Source organism: Callorhinus ursinus, unplaced genomic scaffold, assembly GCF_003265705.2.
Source record: "Callorhinus ursinus isolate GAN/ISIS: 27379988/994484 unplaced genomic scaffold, GSC_fseal_2.0 scaffold9, whole genome shotgun sequence".
Lineage (NCBI taxonomy): Eukaryota > Metazoa > Chordata > Mammalia > Carnivora > Otariidae > Callorhinus > Callorhinus ursinus.
Genome location: NW_027397071.1, coordinates 44,410,869 through 44,423,838, shown reverse-complemented (window position 1 = coordinate 44,423,838; position 12,970 = coordinate 44,410,869). Strand labels below are relative to the sequence as shown.

The window sequence follows — 12,970 nt, the reverse complement described above, 5'->3', positions numbered from 1 at the left end:
TTTCTTTCTTTCTTTCTTTCTTTCTTTCTTTCTTTCTTTCTTTCTTTTCTTTTTATTTCTTTATTGTACTGGATAAGACCTCCTGTACAATGTTGAATAAAGGAGGTTAAAAGAGACATTGCCTTGTTCCCAACTTAAGGAGAAAGCATTCAGACTTTCACTCAGCAGCTGAGTAGAGTTAATATTCTAGCAAGACAGTATTATGTAATATAGTTATGAAGTGACATCTCATATTTTCCATATTCCATTGATTAGAAGCAAGTCACAAGTCTTATCACACTTAAAGGAAAATTATACAAGATCATGAACATCAGGAAGTGAGGGTCATGGAGGTCACCTTGGAATCTGTCCACCACATATTTGATATCTGGTTTGCTGAGACTTTTCATTATCAATGGATATTGAATTTTGTCAAAGCTCTTTTTTTTTTAAACATATATTGACATGATGACATGCTTTTTTTTTTTCTTTTTTGGTGTAATGATATGGGGATTCAATGATACACTGAATGATATGGTGATTCAATGATACATTGAATGTTTTTTGAATGTTGATCCAAATTTGCATTTCAGGAATAAACCTTACTTGATCAGGAAGTATTAAATACTTTTTTAAATAAATTAATGGCTATTATTTTTTAATAAATTAATTGGTTTGCTAATATTTTGTATAAGATTTTCTTATCTATATTCATGAAGCATATTAGCCTGAAATTTCTTTTCTTATAATTTCTTTGCCTGGTTTTGGTAACAGGGTAAAACTAGCCTCATAAAAATAGTTGGGAAACATTCTCTTCTATTTTCTATAAGAGTTTGTATAGAATTGGGATTATTTCCTCCTTAAGTATTGGTAGAATTTGCCAGTGCAGTCCTCTGAGCCTGGACTTCTCTTGACAGGAAAGTTTTTAATTACAAATTTAATTTCCATAACTATAGGGTTATTCGAATTACCTGTTTTTCCTTGAGTGATCTTTGATAATTGGTGATTTTCAAGAATTTGTACATTCATATAAGTTTTCAAATTTATTGGCATCCAATTTTTTTATAATGTTCTTTTATCAACCCTTTAATATCTGTGGGTTCTCTAGTGGTGCTCTCTCTTTCATTCCTAGCATTCATAATTTGTGTCTTCTTCTTCTTCTTTTTTTTTTGCTTTATCAGTCTGACTAGAGATCTAGTCAATTTTGTTGCTCTTTTCAAAAAGCCATATTTGAGTTTCATTGGTTTTTCTTTTGCTTTTCTGTTCATTTTCTTTGACTTAAGTCTATGAAGTAGTAAGTCATGAAGACCCTGGAATAAAATAATTATAGTTCTGAGTATTGTCATCTTAGTTTTAGTTTTAAATATGAACTTTATAGTATATTCTGGATGCCTTACCCAAGTCAGTGGTGAAAATTATCATAATAAAACTGAAAACAACTGCTTAGTGAGAAAAGCATGAACCAACATTTACTGTGAGTCTATCATGTCTCAGACTTTCATGTCTCAGACTTTTAGATACGTTATCTCATTTTCATCTTTACAGCAACCTCATAAAGTAGGTAAACATTATCTACATACCCTTTTACAGATAGAAACACATGAAGATAGCATTTAAGTTCCTGGGATCCTTTCACTCTAGTTCACCAATTCTGAAGAAACATTTGATTTTGGTTTAAATTAAAAAATACATTTTGAAAATTTTGACACATTTTAATGCATAACAATAAGGACATAGCTAATAAATTATGGCATATCTACTGGATGGATACAAAGATTATATATAGGGTAACCCTATGTCTCTGTTTGCTCAAGTCATCCCAGTTTACTCCTCTTGATGTGACATGATTAATAATAGTTCATTTTTAACTCTCAAAAATGTCCTAGTTTGAATGATAGATTATGTAGTTGCTCTGATTATACAGCAAAATTGAAAGATAATTACAAAGTAAAGGGAGAAATCATGATACAATTTTGCAGTGGTATTAAAACATTTAATTGGAAACTAGATTTAAAATACATGAAATGATAATGATGGTTGTGTTAAGAAAATAGAATTATGAGCAGTATTTTTCTTTTCTCCTTATATTCCAAATATTCTATAATATTATTATATTTATTTTATAATTTTACAATGTGTAAATAAAAATATGTAGATGTAACATATCTTTTCAGTTAGAGTAGAGATTTTACATTGGCTTCTTGATCACAGTTTATGGGTTTCATAATGTAATGTGCATTTCATAATGTAATTTGGTTTAACTGTTATATTAGGGGTCAAATGTCTATAATATGTTTTCGTTTAACTTCTAAAGTAAATGCAATTAGAAAAAAATGATGAAACCAGGATGTCGGTAGCCAATCTTAATTTGCCTATTCTAACAATAAAGGTAGGATTAATAAAAGTATTTAAATTAGTATTTTAGTTAATATTGAAAGATCAGAATAAAAGTAATACCAAGGACAAGTAATACAATTGCTCTCATTTACTGAGTTCTTACTATGGGGGAGGTAATCATTTAATCACTAAAGCAACTCTGGAAGTGGATAATAGTATCATCATTTTACAAATAAGGAAATTGAGTCTTGCAAAGATTTATAAAGGTCACAGAGATCACAATTGAAAGAACTGTGATTCAAACCCAGGTCTTATAACATCAATGCCCATGTGCTCAACCACTAAACTATATGGGTGTCTGTTTTATTATACTTTTTTTGTGTAGTTTGAATATGCCATTTTAATTTAAGTGATTAGTGAATGTGTTTCTTTAGTGGAGAGAGAATTATTTACCAATATACATAAAACATTTCTTCTTTGAATTCTTTATTAGATCAGTCCGATGTAGAAAACCTCAGTTACTTTTTTTTTTTAAGATTTTGTTTATTTATTTGACAGAGAGAGCGAGAGAGCACAAGCAGGGGGAACAGTAGAGGGAGAAAGAGAAGCAGGCTCCCCACCAAGCAGGGACCCCGACATGGGGTTCAATCCCAGGACTCTGAGATCACAACCCGAGTCCAAGGCAGACGCCCAACCCTCTGAGCCACCCAGGAGGCCCATCAGTTACTTTTTTTAAAATTACTTTCTATAAATATTTTTTTTACATTTTTTAAAATTTTATTATGTTATGTTAATCACCATACATTACATCATTAGTTTTTTGATGTAGTGTTCCATGATTCATTGTTTGCGTATAACACCCAGTACTCCATTCAGTACATTACTTTTGGATAGTAAAGTCATTCATTATTGAGAGCTCCCTAACTTAGGGTAAATGCTGGATTTCACTGAAGAGCTTGCAGGAGGATAAAGACAACCCATGATTGTTATCTTCATCAAGTTTATCTAGCTTACTAAGGAATATCTTCTTCCTCACCACTCCTTGTACATTCCTCTGGAAATGGTAATATTGATAAGTGAGGCCACTGTCTCTATTAGAAGCTACAAAACTGTACCATAAAGTTAAAAATAAATAAAATTATTTTCTTTAGCATACCTACTGACTTTACATATTTTTTTAATGTTTTCAAACTACAATACTAGCTCATTGAGGACATTTTTAAAATTCATTGTCTTCAAACAATTTATAATTTATCCATGGAATAGAAAATAGATATTGTAGAAAGCAATTGGTATAAGCAGTTTGGTATAAAGTAATTGGTAAAACTTTGCTAAATCTATGAGTAGAATTCTGTAGAGAAAGTGAGGAAGAAGACATTAATTTTAATTTTGAATATAAGCACACAGTAACTGTTCAATAAATTCTTGTTGAAGTGAATTGAAATAAAAATATACATGGTATTAAATAAGACATACTGTATAAACAAGCACTCAACACATCTTTATTACCAGGCTGAAAAAACTATCTTACTTTGTATTCTGGTTTTTCATATAACTTATTTTTAACACTTCAATTTTACAGTTGGAACCTGCACAGTGTGGTCAATTCTTAAATCCTTAAAGAAGTGTTCTATATAAGAAACCAGATTTCCTTACCACATAAAAAAAAAAGCCTTTGCCAGAGAAACAGCAATAAAGAAATATATTTTTGATCAAAGAAGTAGTACAATGTAGTACCATTTAGTGCACATACATATGCAGAATAGTAGACTAAGGGAAGCTGGACTAGTTCAAACTGTCCTTAAAACTAGGAAATCAGCATTTTAAAGCTTTTTTATGTTTTATAGCCACCATATTAAAGTAAATTATTAGATCAAAGGTTTTAACAGTCTTGTCATTTTATATGTATTAATCTTTTTTAAAAAGTCATTGGGGAGGGTGTGTGCTATGGTGAGCGCTGTGAATTGTGTAAGATTGTTGAAACACAGACCTGTACCTCTGAAACAAATAATACATTATATGTTAAAAAAAAAAAAGAAGAAGAAGATAGCAGGAAGGGAAGAATAAAGGAGGGGAAATCGGAGGGGGAGACGAACCATGAGAGACTATGGACTCTGAGAAACAAACTGAGGGTTCTAGAGGGGAGGGGGTTGGGGGGATGGGTTAGCCTGATGATGGGTATTAAAGAGGGCACGTACTGCATGGAGCACTGGGTGTTATACGCAAACAATGAATCATGGAACACTACATCAAAAACTAATGATGTAATGTATGGTGATTAACATAATATAATAATTAAAAAAATAAATAAAAAAGTCATAAATGATACCTTCTCTCCAATGAGTGTGGAACCATAAGGACATTAGAGTAAGATAGTAATTAAATGTATATTGAAATCTATTGGACATCTGTACCATTATGATAAAAACTATCATACTATCAGGACATGAGCTAATGTATTACAACAAAAGATAACTTAGAGAAAAACAACGATCTCCCATAGATTTTTTTAATCCTATAGAATAAAATTCAAACCTTGGAGTCAAACATCCAGTACCCTCTAAACCCTGTCCCCTACTTATATTCTCAAATCTTAACTCCCAATACTCTTGTACAAAAAGTATTTTCTCTAGAACTCGTCTTCTCTCACTCCCCTAAGGTGAATTCTCACCTTTACATTATTACTCTGCCTTCTTTCTCTTTTTCTATTTTCATGAATCCTACCTCTTTAAGGGAAATTTGTGGAAACAACCTCTATGAAGCCATAAAAACAATCCGACTTCAAAATACAAACTGGAACAAGATATTTGCAACAAAAATAATCAAGAGAAGAGTACCCTAACAGTGTGTAAAGAATTCATACAAAGTAATGTAAAAATATTAATTGTGTTTAGTTTGGATTCCCCAGAAGTGGATGTTTAGAAAAGAATTTAAGCAGTAGATTTAGGATATGGTCTCAAGAAATACTTGTCAAGGGTATGTTATCAGACTATTTACTGGTATGGACAACTGGACCTTAATCTCTCTGGGGAACTCTGGGAAACAGTATAAAATATGTATCACAGTGGTGTCAAACGTAATGGGTGCAGGAGCTGAGGTATTTATAGTCTTGCTAGTCATTAGTTGAGGGCTGTTCCTGAGGGACATTAATTTCTTATGATGAGGGACATAATTTAAGTAATCTTTATCCACCAAGACATATGCTAAAAAAAATATTTGCAGAAAAAATGTTTATAATAAAATAGAAACAACTGTAATGTTCATTAAAAGGAGAATAATAAATAAATTGTGGTATATTCATACAGTGGAATACTATGGTAATCAGTCATTGACATCAAAATGGGTGAATTTCACAATTCAATACTAACTTTTAAAAGTTTCAGGAAAATATTCATTCATCATTCAGGAATTTGAGAGGCAAATAGGATGAGGTAGTCGGGGAGGGGCACTCAGGTTCTTTCAAGGTACCGCTTCTATTTATTAAATTATGTTGTGAGATACACATGTATTCTTTTAGATATATAACCTTTCATAACTAAAGATGGGGCATAGGAAGAGAAACTCAGAGTATCCCGGGAGGAGGAGGAGGGGAAACAGGAAATGGGTGTACTAGAAGCCAAGACTGAGAGAACAATCGATGACAACTGTTGCTAGTCAGGGCTGGATACAAAATGAAATGCAGTTAATGGAATTGGGACTTAAGAGGTCATTGGAGGCTTTGGCGAGTACTTTCAGTAATAGAGTTGGGGTAGATGCCAGAAAACAATGGCTTGACGAGTAATAAAAAGCAGTGAGTATAGTTTTTAAATAATTTTGTCAGTAAATGCAAGGAGGGAGATGGGCTGTAATTTGAGGTGAAGACAAATTTGAACATTATTTAGAAGTATTTTATAAAAGAACATAGTCTTGTCTAGACCACTGATAAAGGCATTTAAAAATGTTTAAATAGAAATTTAATTATAGGAAAAATTTAAATATTCTAAGAAAAAGTCTCCAGGAAAACCCTTGAGTTAAATCTTTTTTGGCAAAAAATATTTAAATATTTCAAATAACTATTTCATCCAACTGGTAAATTTTCCCAAAGGATAGTTCTTCTACTCTTTTAATGCCTCTTAAAGCATTTAGGATTCTGTATATTCATAGTTTCAATGTTATTGGTCATTTTTGTTGAAAGTTAATTGAACAAATTTGAATTACAATGTACATACATTATCAGTTGGGGGGACAGAATACTTCTCCCTTCCTGTTGGACAGTTTTAGTCATCATTGCAATAAAATATAGACACATGTTAATGATTTTGTGAAAGAGTAAGCAGATATCTTGCCTGACTATAAATGTGAATATTCTGTTGAGAAAGAATATTAAATTTAAAATTACAAAACATGGCATACAACCTGAAATTTCTATAAAAAATATCTCACTGGTGTACATAAGGTTAGGGCAACAGTAAGAGATGATGTCGCTGTGACATAAATCTCCGCATAGGAGAGCAGTGTGTAGGTGGGTGAATGCCATTTATTTTAATAACAGGCAAAATTTTCAAGCTGTAACAACATGCTCAATAAATTCTTCCATTGCTATGATTCCAAAGGAGAGTTGAAAAATGTATTACACTTCTATTTTCTCTCCTTAGAGATATATATTTTTGTTCTGTTTCTATGGCAACATCGATGCAGTGACTAACCCTTTAACTCCTTTCTAGACTCCCTGATGGCTTCACGCAGCTTCTAAATCTGACCCAGCTCTACCTGAATGACGCCTTTCTTGAATTTCTTCCAGCTAATTTTGGAAGGTAAGAATACAAACTTTAAATGATGAAATTTTATTTCACTTTAGGTAAGTATTTACCAGCTCCAGTAGATGAGGCTTCAAATGTGACAATTATGATTGAAGATAGGACTCATTATTATTCATTAGGTGAGACAATGTTAATTAATGAAACATTTTCCAAAATGAAGTAAAATTAGGTTTTTACATGTCACTAATAATCAAATAAATTCCAGGTGAATTAAAGAGTTAAATATACAAAAAATAATATCAGATGTAATCTGGAAAAAATGCACATGAATATTTATGGCTCTTGGGTTGGGAAATACCTCTACAGTTTAGAAACAAAGGAAAATATAATAAATGGATAGATATATTTGACTACATCAATACATTTAAAATAAAATAATATCAGAAGGTATTTTAAAATTAAGGTAAAACAATAAGCTGGGAAAACATTTCCACTATATATGGAAAAGCAAATTATATCCTTAACATATAAAAATTCTTATAAACGAGTAAGACGAAGATCTCATTAGAAAAGAAATAGGTAAATGACACATACAAGTAATTAATAATTAATTGGACAAATTGCTAGTGAACACATGAAGTGTTTATCCTCACAAACAATAAAAATAATACAAATTAAAATGATAATAAAGAGCTTTGTGTTCTATCATATTATAAAAACTGTTTATACAGTATAAGGAAAAAAATCTCACACACAGCTGATGGAAGTACAGAATTTTATCACCTTCATGCAGAACAATGTGTTTTAAAAGATTTGAAAATATTTACAACTACAGCTTTTGTACTTTATTTCTAGAGTAAGGTAAAAGACTGGTTCCTTGGAAGTGAAATTATGGATAATTTTTATTTTCATCTTCATATTTTCCAATATTTTCCAGGTGTTTGACAATGAACTATTTTTTTATGTATAAAAGATATATCTTAAAAGTAAAGACATTTTATAAATATCATCAACTGTATATTTCTAAGTGATCACTTTTGAAATTGTTCATATAGTAAATTGGGTATAACTCAACACACACCTGTTGGTGTTAAGAAGAGCTCAGTAGAATAATTAAGTACTTTAACCTGTAACAGCCTCATTTTGTATACAGAGAGCATATCAGCATTTCCCAAGTTCCATTACTTTTGCAGATCATGATATCATACTACCTATGAACACCATATAGTTGGAGAGTTTTTAAAATTCACAGATCTTCAAAAGAGCATTTGCTTAGTTTCTAAATGAGTTGGCACTTCACCATTTGTTCATATAAACTATCATTGCCGTCTGGTACTAACTGCAACAATACAAAAACTTTTGATTATTCAAATTAGAGAATATTTATCACCCTAGACCATACTCTTTTCTCTTAAATTTTTCTCAGTTCTCTTTTAGTGGTCCTAATGTCAAGGAAGAGATTTGGGCAAACAGAAAACATAATACCAAAACCACTTGGAATTAGAATTTAATTTTGTGTAAATTGTCTGCTAAGATATGCTCTACTTTATTATTATAGTCTAAAAAGATTTTTAACCTTCAGCTGGATAATGTAACAAAAGAATTATTGAATTTCCTTCCAAAACATGAGATTTGGTGTCCCTAAAAGCCAGAATAAGTCACAAAATAACTTCATACTAGTACAGATGTTGAGAAGATATGAGACATACAGATGTTTAAGAAACCTCTTTTACTAGCAATATACCCATGCTCTTGAATAACTGAATCACTTTATTTCATATAGAGATTAAGAGTTTTAAAATTAAAATTAGAAATTTGGTAGCAGTCACAACACAAAGAAAAGGGGAAGAGACCTAGATGAATATCTAAAAGGCAAGTAAATATGGGAGAAATAGTTCAAATACTGAAATATTCCCCAAACACCAAGAATTCAAAGAATCCAATTAATATTAGTCCTTTTTTTAAAAAAGATTTTATTTATTTATTTGAAAGAGAGAGAGAGCAAGAAAGCGCACAAGCAGGGGGAGAGGGAGAAGCAGGCTCCCTGCTAAGCAGGGAGCCTGATGTGGGGCTTGATTTCAGGACCCTGGGATCATAACCTGAGCCTAAGGCAGATGCATAACAGACTGAGCCACCCAGGCGCCCCTAATATTTGTTCTAAAGTAGCCTCAACTGAGTACGCTTTAAAGCTCAGTTTTAGACATTTTAACAATAGTGTGTCTCACACTGTAGAGCTTCACAGGTAGCTAAGTGTGAGATGTAGAAACTTAGTTTGGGAAACTACAGTTAGAAGAGGTTGATTAATGCACCCAATGCCACAACGATAGACTATGACAGAGTCTGGATTGCATCCAGATTCGTCTGACCACAAAGCTCAAGCTTTTAAGCACTATGCTATACTATTTGCTTTACAAGTTCATTTAGAGTCTCTTGAGGTACAGTATTGCCATATTCAAGTGAACACAGCATCTGGTATTAAGTAGATATTAAATAATCTGTCACCTACAATTAAACAAGTGAATGTATTTTTATAAAACATGAAATTTAGATTACTTGGACCCAATGATATCTTTGAATGATGTTTATTTTTAGTAAACCGATATTTGTCATTGTCCAATGTTGATGCAACCCTAATTATAATCAATTTGTATAATTCTTTAAACTCTGTAACCATAATATGTAATTTCAGACATAGTTGTTTGGATAGTGCAGTGATAATTGACTTTCTCATAGGAATATCGATTTATAGAGAAATATTAAAAAGCAATTTTTTTATTCACTTCTACAGACTTGTCAAATTGCGGATCTTGGAGTTAAGAGAAAATCATTTGAAAACTCTACCAAAGTAAGTGACTGTGTATTTTGTAAATTTTGAATTTTATTTTTAGTAGTAGAAAAAAAGGACTATTTTTATTTTGGCTATGCTTAGCCATTTTGATTGAGTTAATCTTTCTATAATTTTTTCCTAGAGCCTGAAAAGTGCAGTGTCCTGTGAGATTCATATTAAGTAAAAATGCATTGTGCTTTATCAAACTGTGTAATTACAAGTTAAAGTGGGAAGAGTCCATTTAAGTTTCTTCTCATAGGTGAACACGCACACCAGGAAGTCACCACATTGAAACTTATGAAACTGACATTTTTATAGCTCTAAATAATCAACAGTTTCAAAAGGTTCAATCTAATCATTTGGTAATTCTTCAAGTTAATTTATGGATTGTTATAGTTTTCAGTTTTTAAATCAAGAATATGCAAAAATATTTCATCAAAGTGATTAAAATTTTTCTAAAGATCCAAAATGGTTTGTCAGAAATTTTATATATTCTTTCAAACTGTCCTTTTTTACTAGTCTATTTAAAATTTGGTTTATATAAAAGCACAGGATATTTTTATGGGAAAAGTAATCCTTCAAATTGTATGTAATCTTTAGTTTAATAAAATACTTTGTTTCCTCCTGCCTTGCCTTATTCATGTCCAATAATAGAATTTTGTCTTGTACAGAAAAAAATATTTTTGAAAGTCAAAAATTATTTAAAATGGGAAATTTTTACCCAAATAAATCAATATGACTTGTATATGTTACAATTAAATTATTGAAAGTACTATATTGCTATTATACCCTCCTACAGTATTGCAGAAAAATAATGAATACAGTGATTAATTTTCCAACATATAAGCAGGACTTTGAGACCTTTCAACTGCAGGACCAAAACTTAATTTTATTTTTTACTTTTTAAATACTTTCCATAAGCTAACTAGGCTGAATTTCATTGATTTTGTTAACCAATATATCGATATAATACCTTCAAATACATTTCATATATGATATTATGTATGAAAATTCTGTCAACACAATATAAAAGTTTCAATAATGATATGATTTCATTTTCTAAAATATACATAGAGATTAAACATCTATTCATTTCCTTATAAGTGGAAGACAAGGAGAGAACATGAAAAGGAGGAAATATCTCCAAAGCTGGACATCCTGCAATTTTGAGTAGCTTTTCTCTAAGCCAAAGCATTGTACATAGGTCTAATGGAAGGCACCTCTCCCAGGTTGGGGGCATAAACAAAGATGGGGATATGGTTGAGAGTGTTACTTGTTCGGCAGTAATCTTCTGCAAATGCAGCTAGTTGCCAACATTGCCATCCCTAATGCTATAAATGTCTACATTTAAAGTAGAATGGAAATATGGCTAAGTAGAAATCAAACTACAGCAAAAGAGCAGTTGTCCCCTTCATCTAAATGTATACGTTTAGGTCAAGAAGAAAATATTGAGTATGTGGAGGAAAATCCTTTCCCCTCTGCTTTCAAATAATAGTTTTGATGTAAATATAAAATAAATTTGACACAGATTATCAGTTTTTTAAATATATATATATTTCTAAATAGAAAATTTAAATACAAGTTAAAATCTGACCATATATTGATAATATGGACTTAATATGAGGTAGCTGTGTTAACAGTTCAGAGTAATGATGCTCATCGTTGGTGCCGGGGTATTCTGCAGGCTTTTAAACTATGGCCCGCTATCAAACAGAATAAAATTATTAGAATAATATGGATTTAACTACGTCTGGCATTAAAAAACATTGTAAAGATGTGTAGAAATGACACTGGGTCTCCTTGGCAGACCGTTATGCATGTATAAGTTGTATAGCTATTTTAGTTTTGCATTTTAAAAAATCATTTTCAAAGTTATATCTAATCTAGTATGTTATTTTTTAACTTATAGACAAAAATCTAAAGAACCAAGGACATACATAAAATACAGAGAACTGTATTTAACTTTGGTGTCTATAAAATGAGAATTGTGTAAACTTTTGTCTTGAATAAAAATAAAATTTTTCACTATGTATTAAATATAGTACCTTCTAATCATCAATTTAGACCTGTAACTAAGAGATATGGGAGACTTTCTACTATCTTTTATTTTTTACTTCCAATGAAAGTAAAGGAAAAATGTCATTTTTGGGAAAACAATTTTAGTTTTATAATGATTACTCCAATAAGAGATAGCTCATGCTTTCCTCAGAGATACAAACAAGATGCTAAGTCCTTATCGGTTCCTCAGTGATTTTCTCTTTTCATTTTGTCTTAAAAGTCAATCTGTGCAATATGTGAAAATATGTAAGAATTACAATATAACCTACATTAAAATGTGTATCCTTTCAGTAAAGTAATATTTTGATATATGAGACATTTTGATATATGCAGATTCTGGGACAAATTATTTTTGTTAGTACATACAAGTTGCTATTATAAACTTTCTTAAACTGTTCCTTTATGATCATTCTTCTAGGTATATGAATGAGTGAGAAAATTAAATTCCTCAGATACACATTTGCTTAAAAATCCCTGAAACAGTAGGTCTTGATTATGTGTAATAATTGAGGATATTGAACATCCTAAAAAAATGGATAAACAAAAAGAAAACTTTTAGATTTCACGGTACAATTTTCCTCATAGCAGAATTATCTCCTAAATTACATTTTTTGAAGGGAAGTAAAAAAATGAGTTTGTTCCCATTTGGAGTTTTTATACTAGCTATTTCTCTATCTAGAACTCTCTTACCACGAATCTTTGCATGGCTAGACCTTACTTATGATTCACATCTTTCTTCAGATGTTGCCTCTTCAGAGTACATCACATAAGTTTGTCCCTTCTTTGCCTTTATGCCATTCCACTATTCCTTTTGATTTTCTTCGTATTACTTATGGTTCTTTGAATTATTTTGACTCTTTGTTTACTTGGAGATGAGCTCCTCAGGAAAAGTTCTATTAAGAAGACTTTTTTCCTCTGTTTTGCTACTGCTGAATTTCCAGTGCCTAAAAGTGTATCTGGCAAATAGTTAACACTCAATAAATAAACAAGAATGCGAATATGTTGATTCATAATTAGAAATATCTGTTAT

General features: G+C 31.0%; 1 protein-coding gene across 7 annotated transcripts in view; it reads left to right on the top strand.

Annotated features, from left to right (window-relative positions):
- The window catches only part of LRRC7 (leucine rich repeat containing 7), a 933,028-nt gene that overhangs the window by 676,056 nt on the left and 244,002 nt on the right, over nucleotides 1-12,970 (top strand). For all 7 annotated transcript variants that reach the window (XM_073896539.1, XM_073896538.1, XM_073896541.1 and 4 more), the window contains 2 exons: nucleotides 7,020-7,109; nucleotides 9,844-9,900. In XM_073896539.1, coding sequence (XP_073752640.1) covers nucleotides 7,020-7,109; nucleotides 9,844-9,900 — 147 coding nt within the window. The remainder of the gene's footprint in view (nucleotides 1-7,019; nucleotides 7,110-9,843; nucleotides 9,901-12,970) is intronic.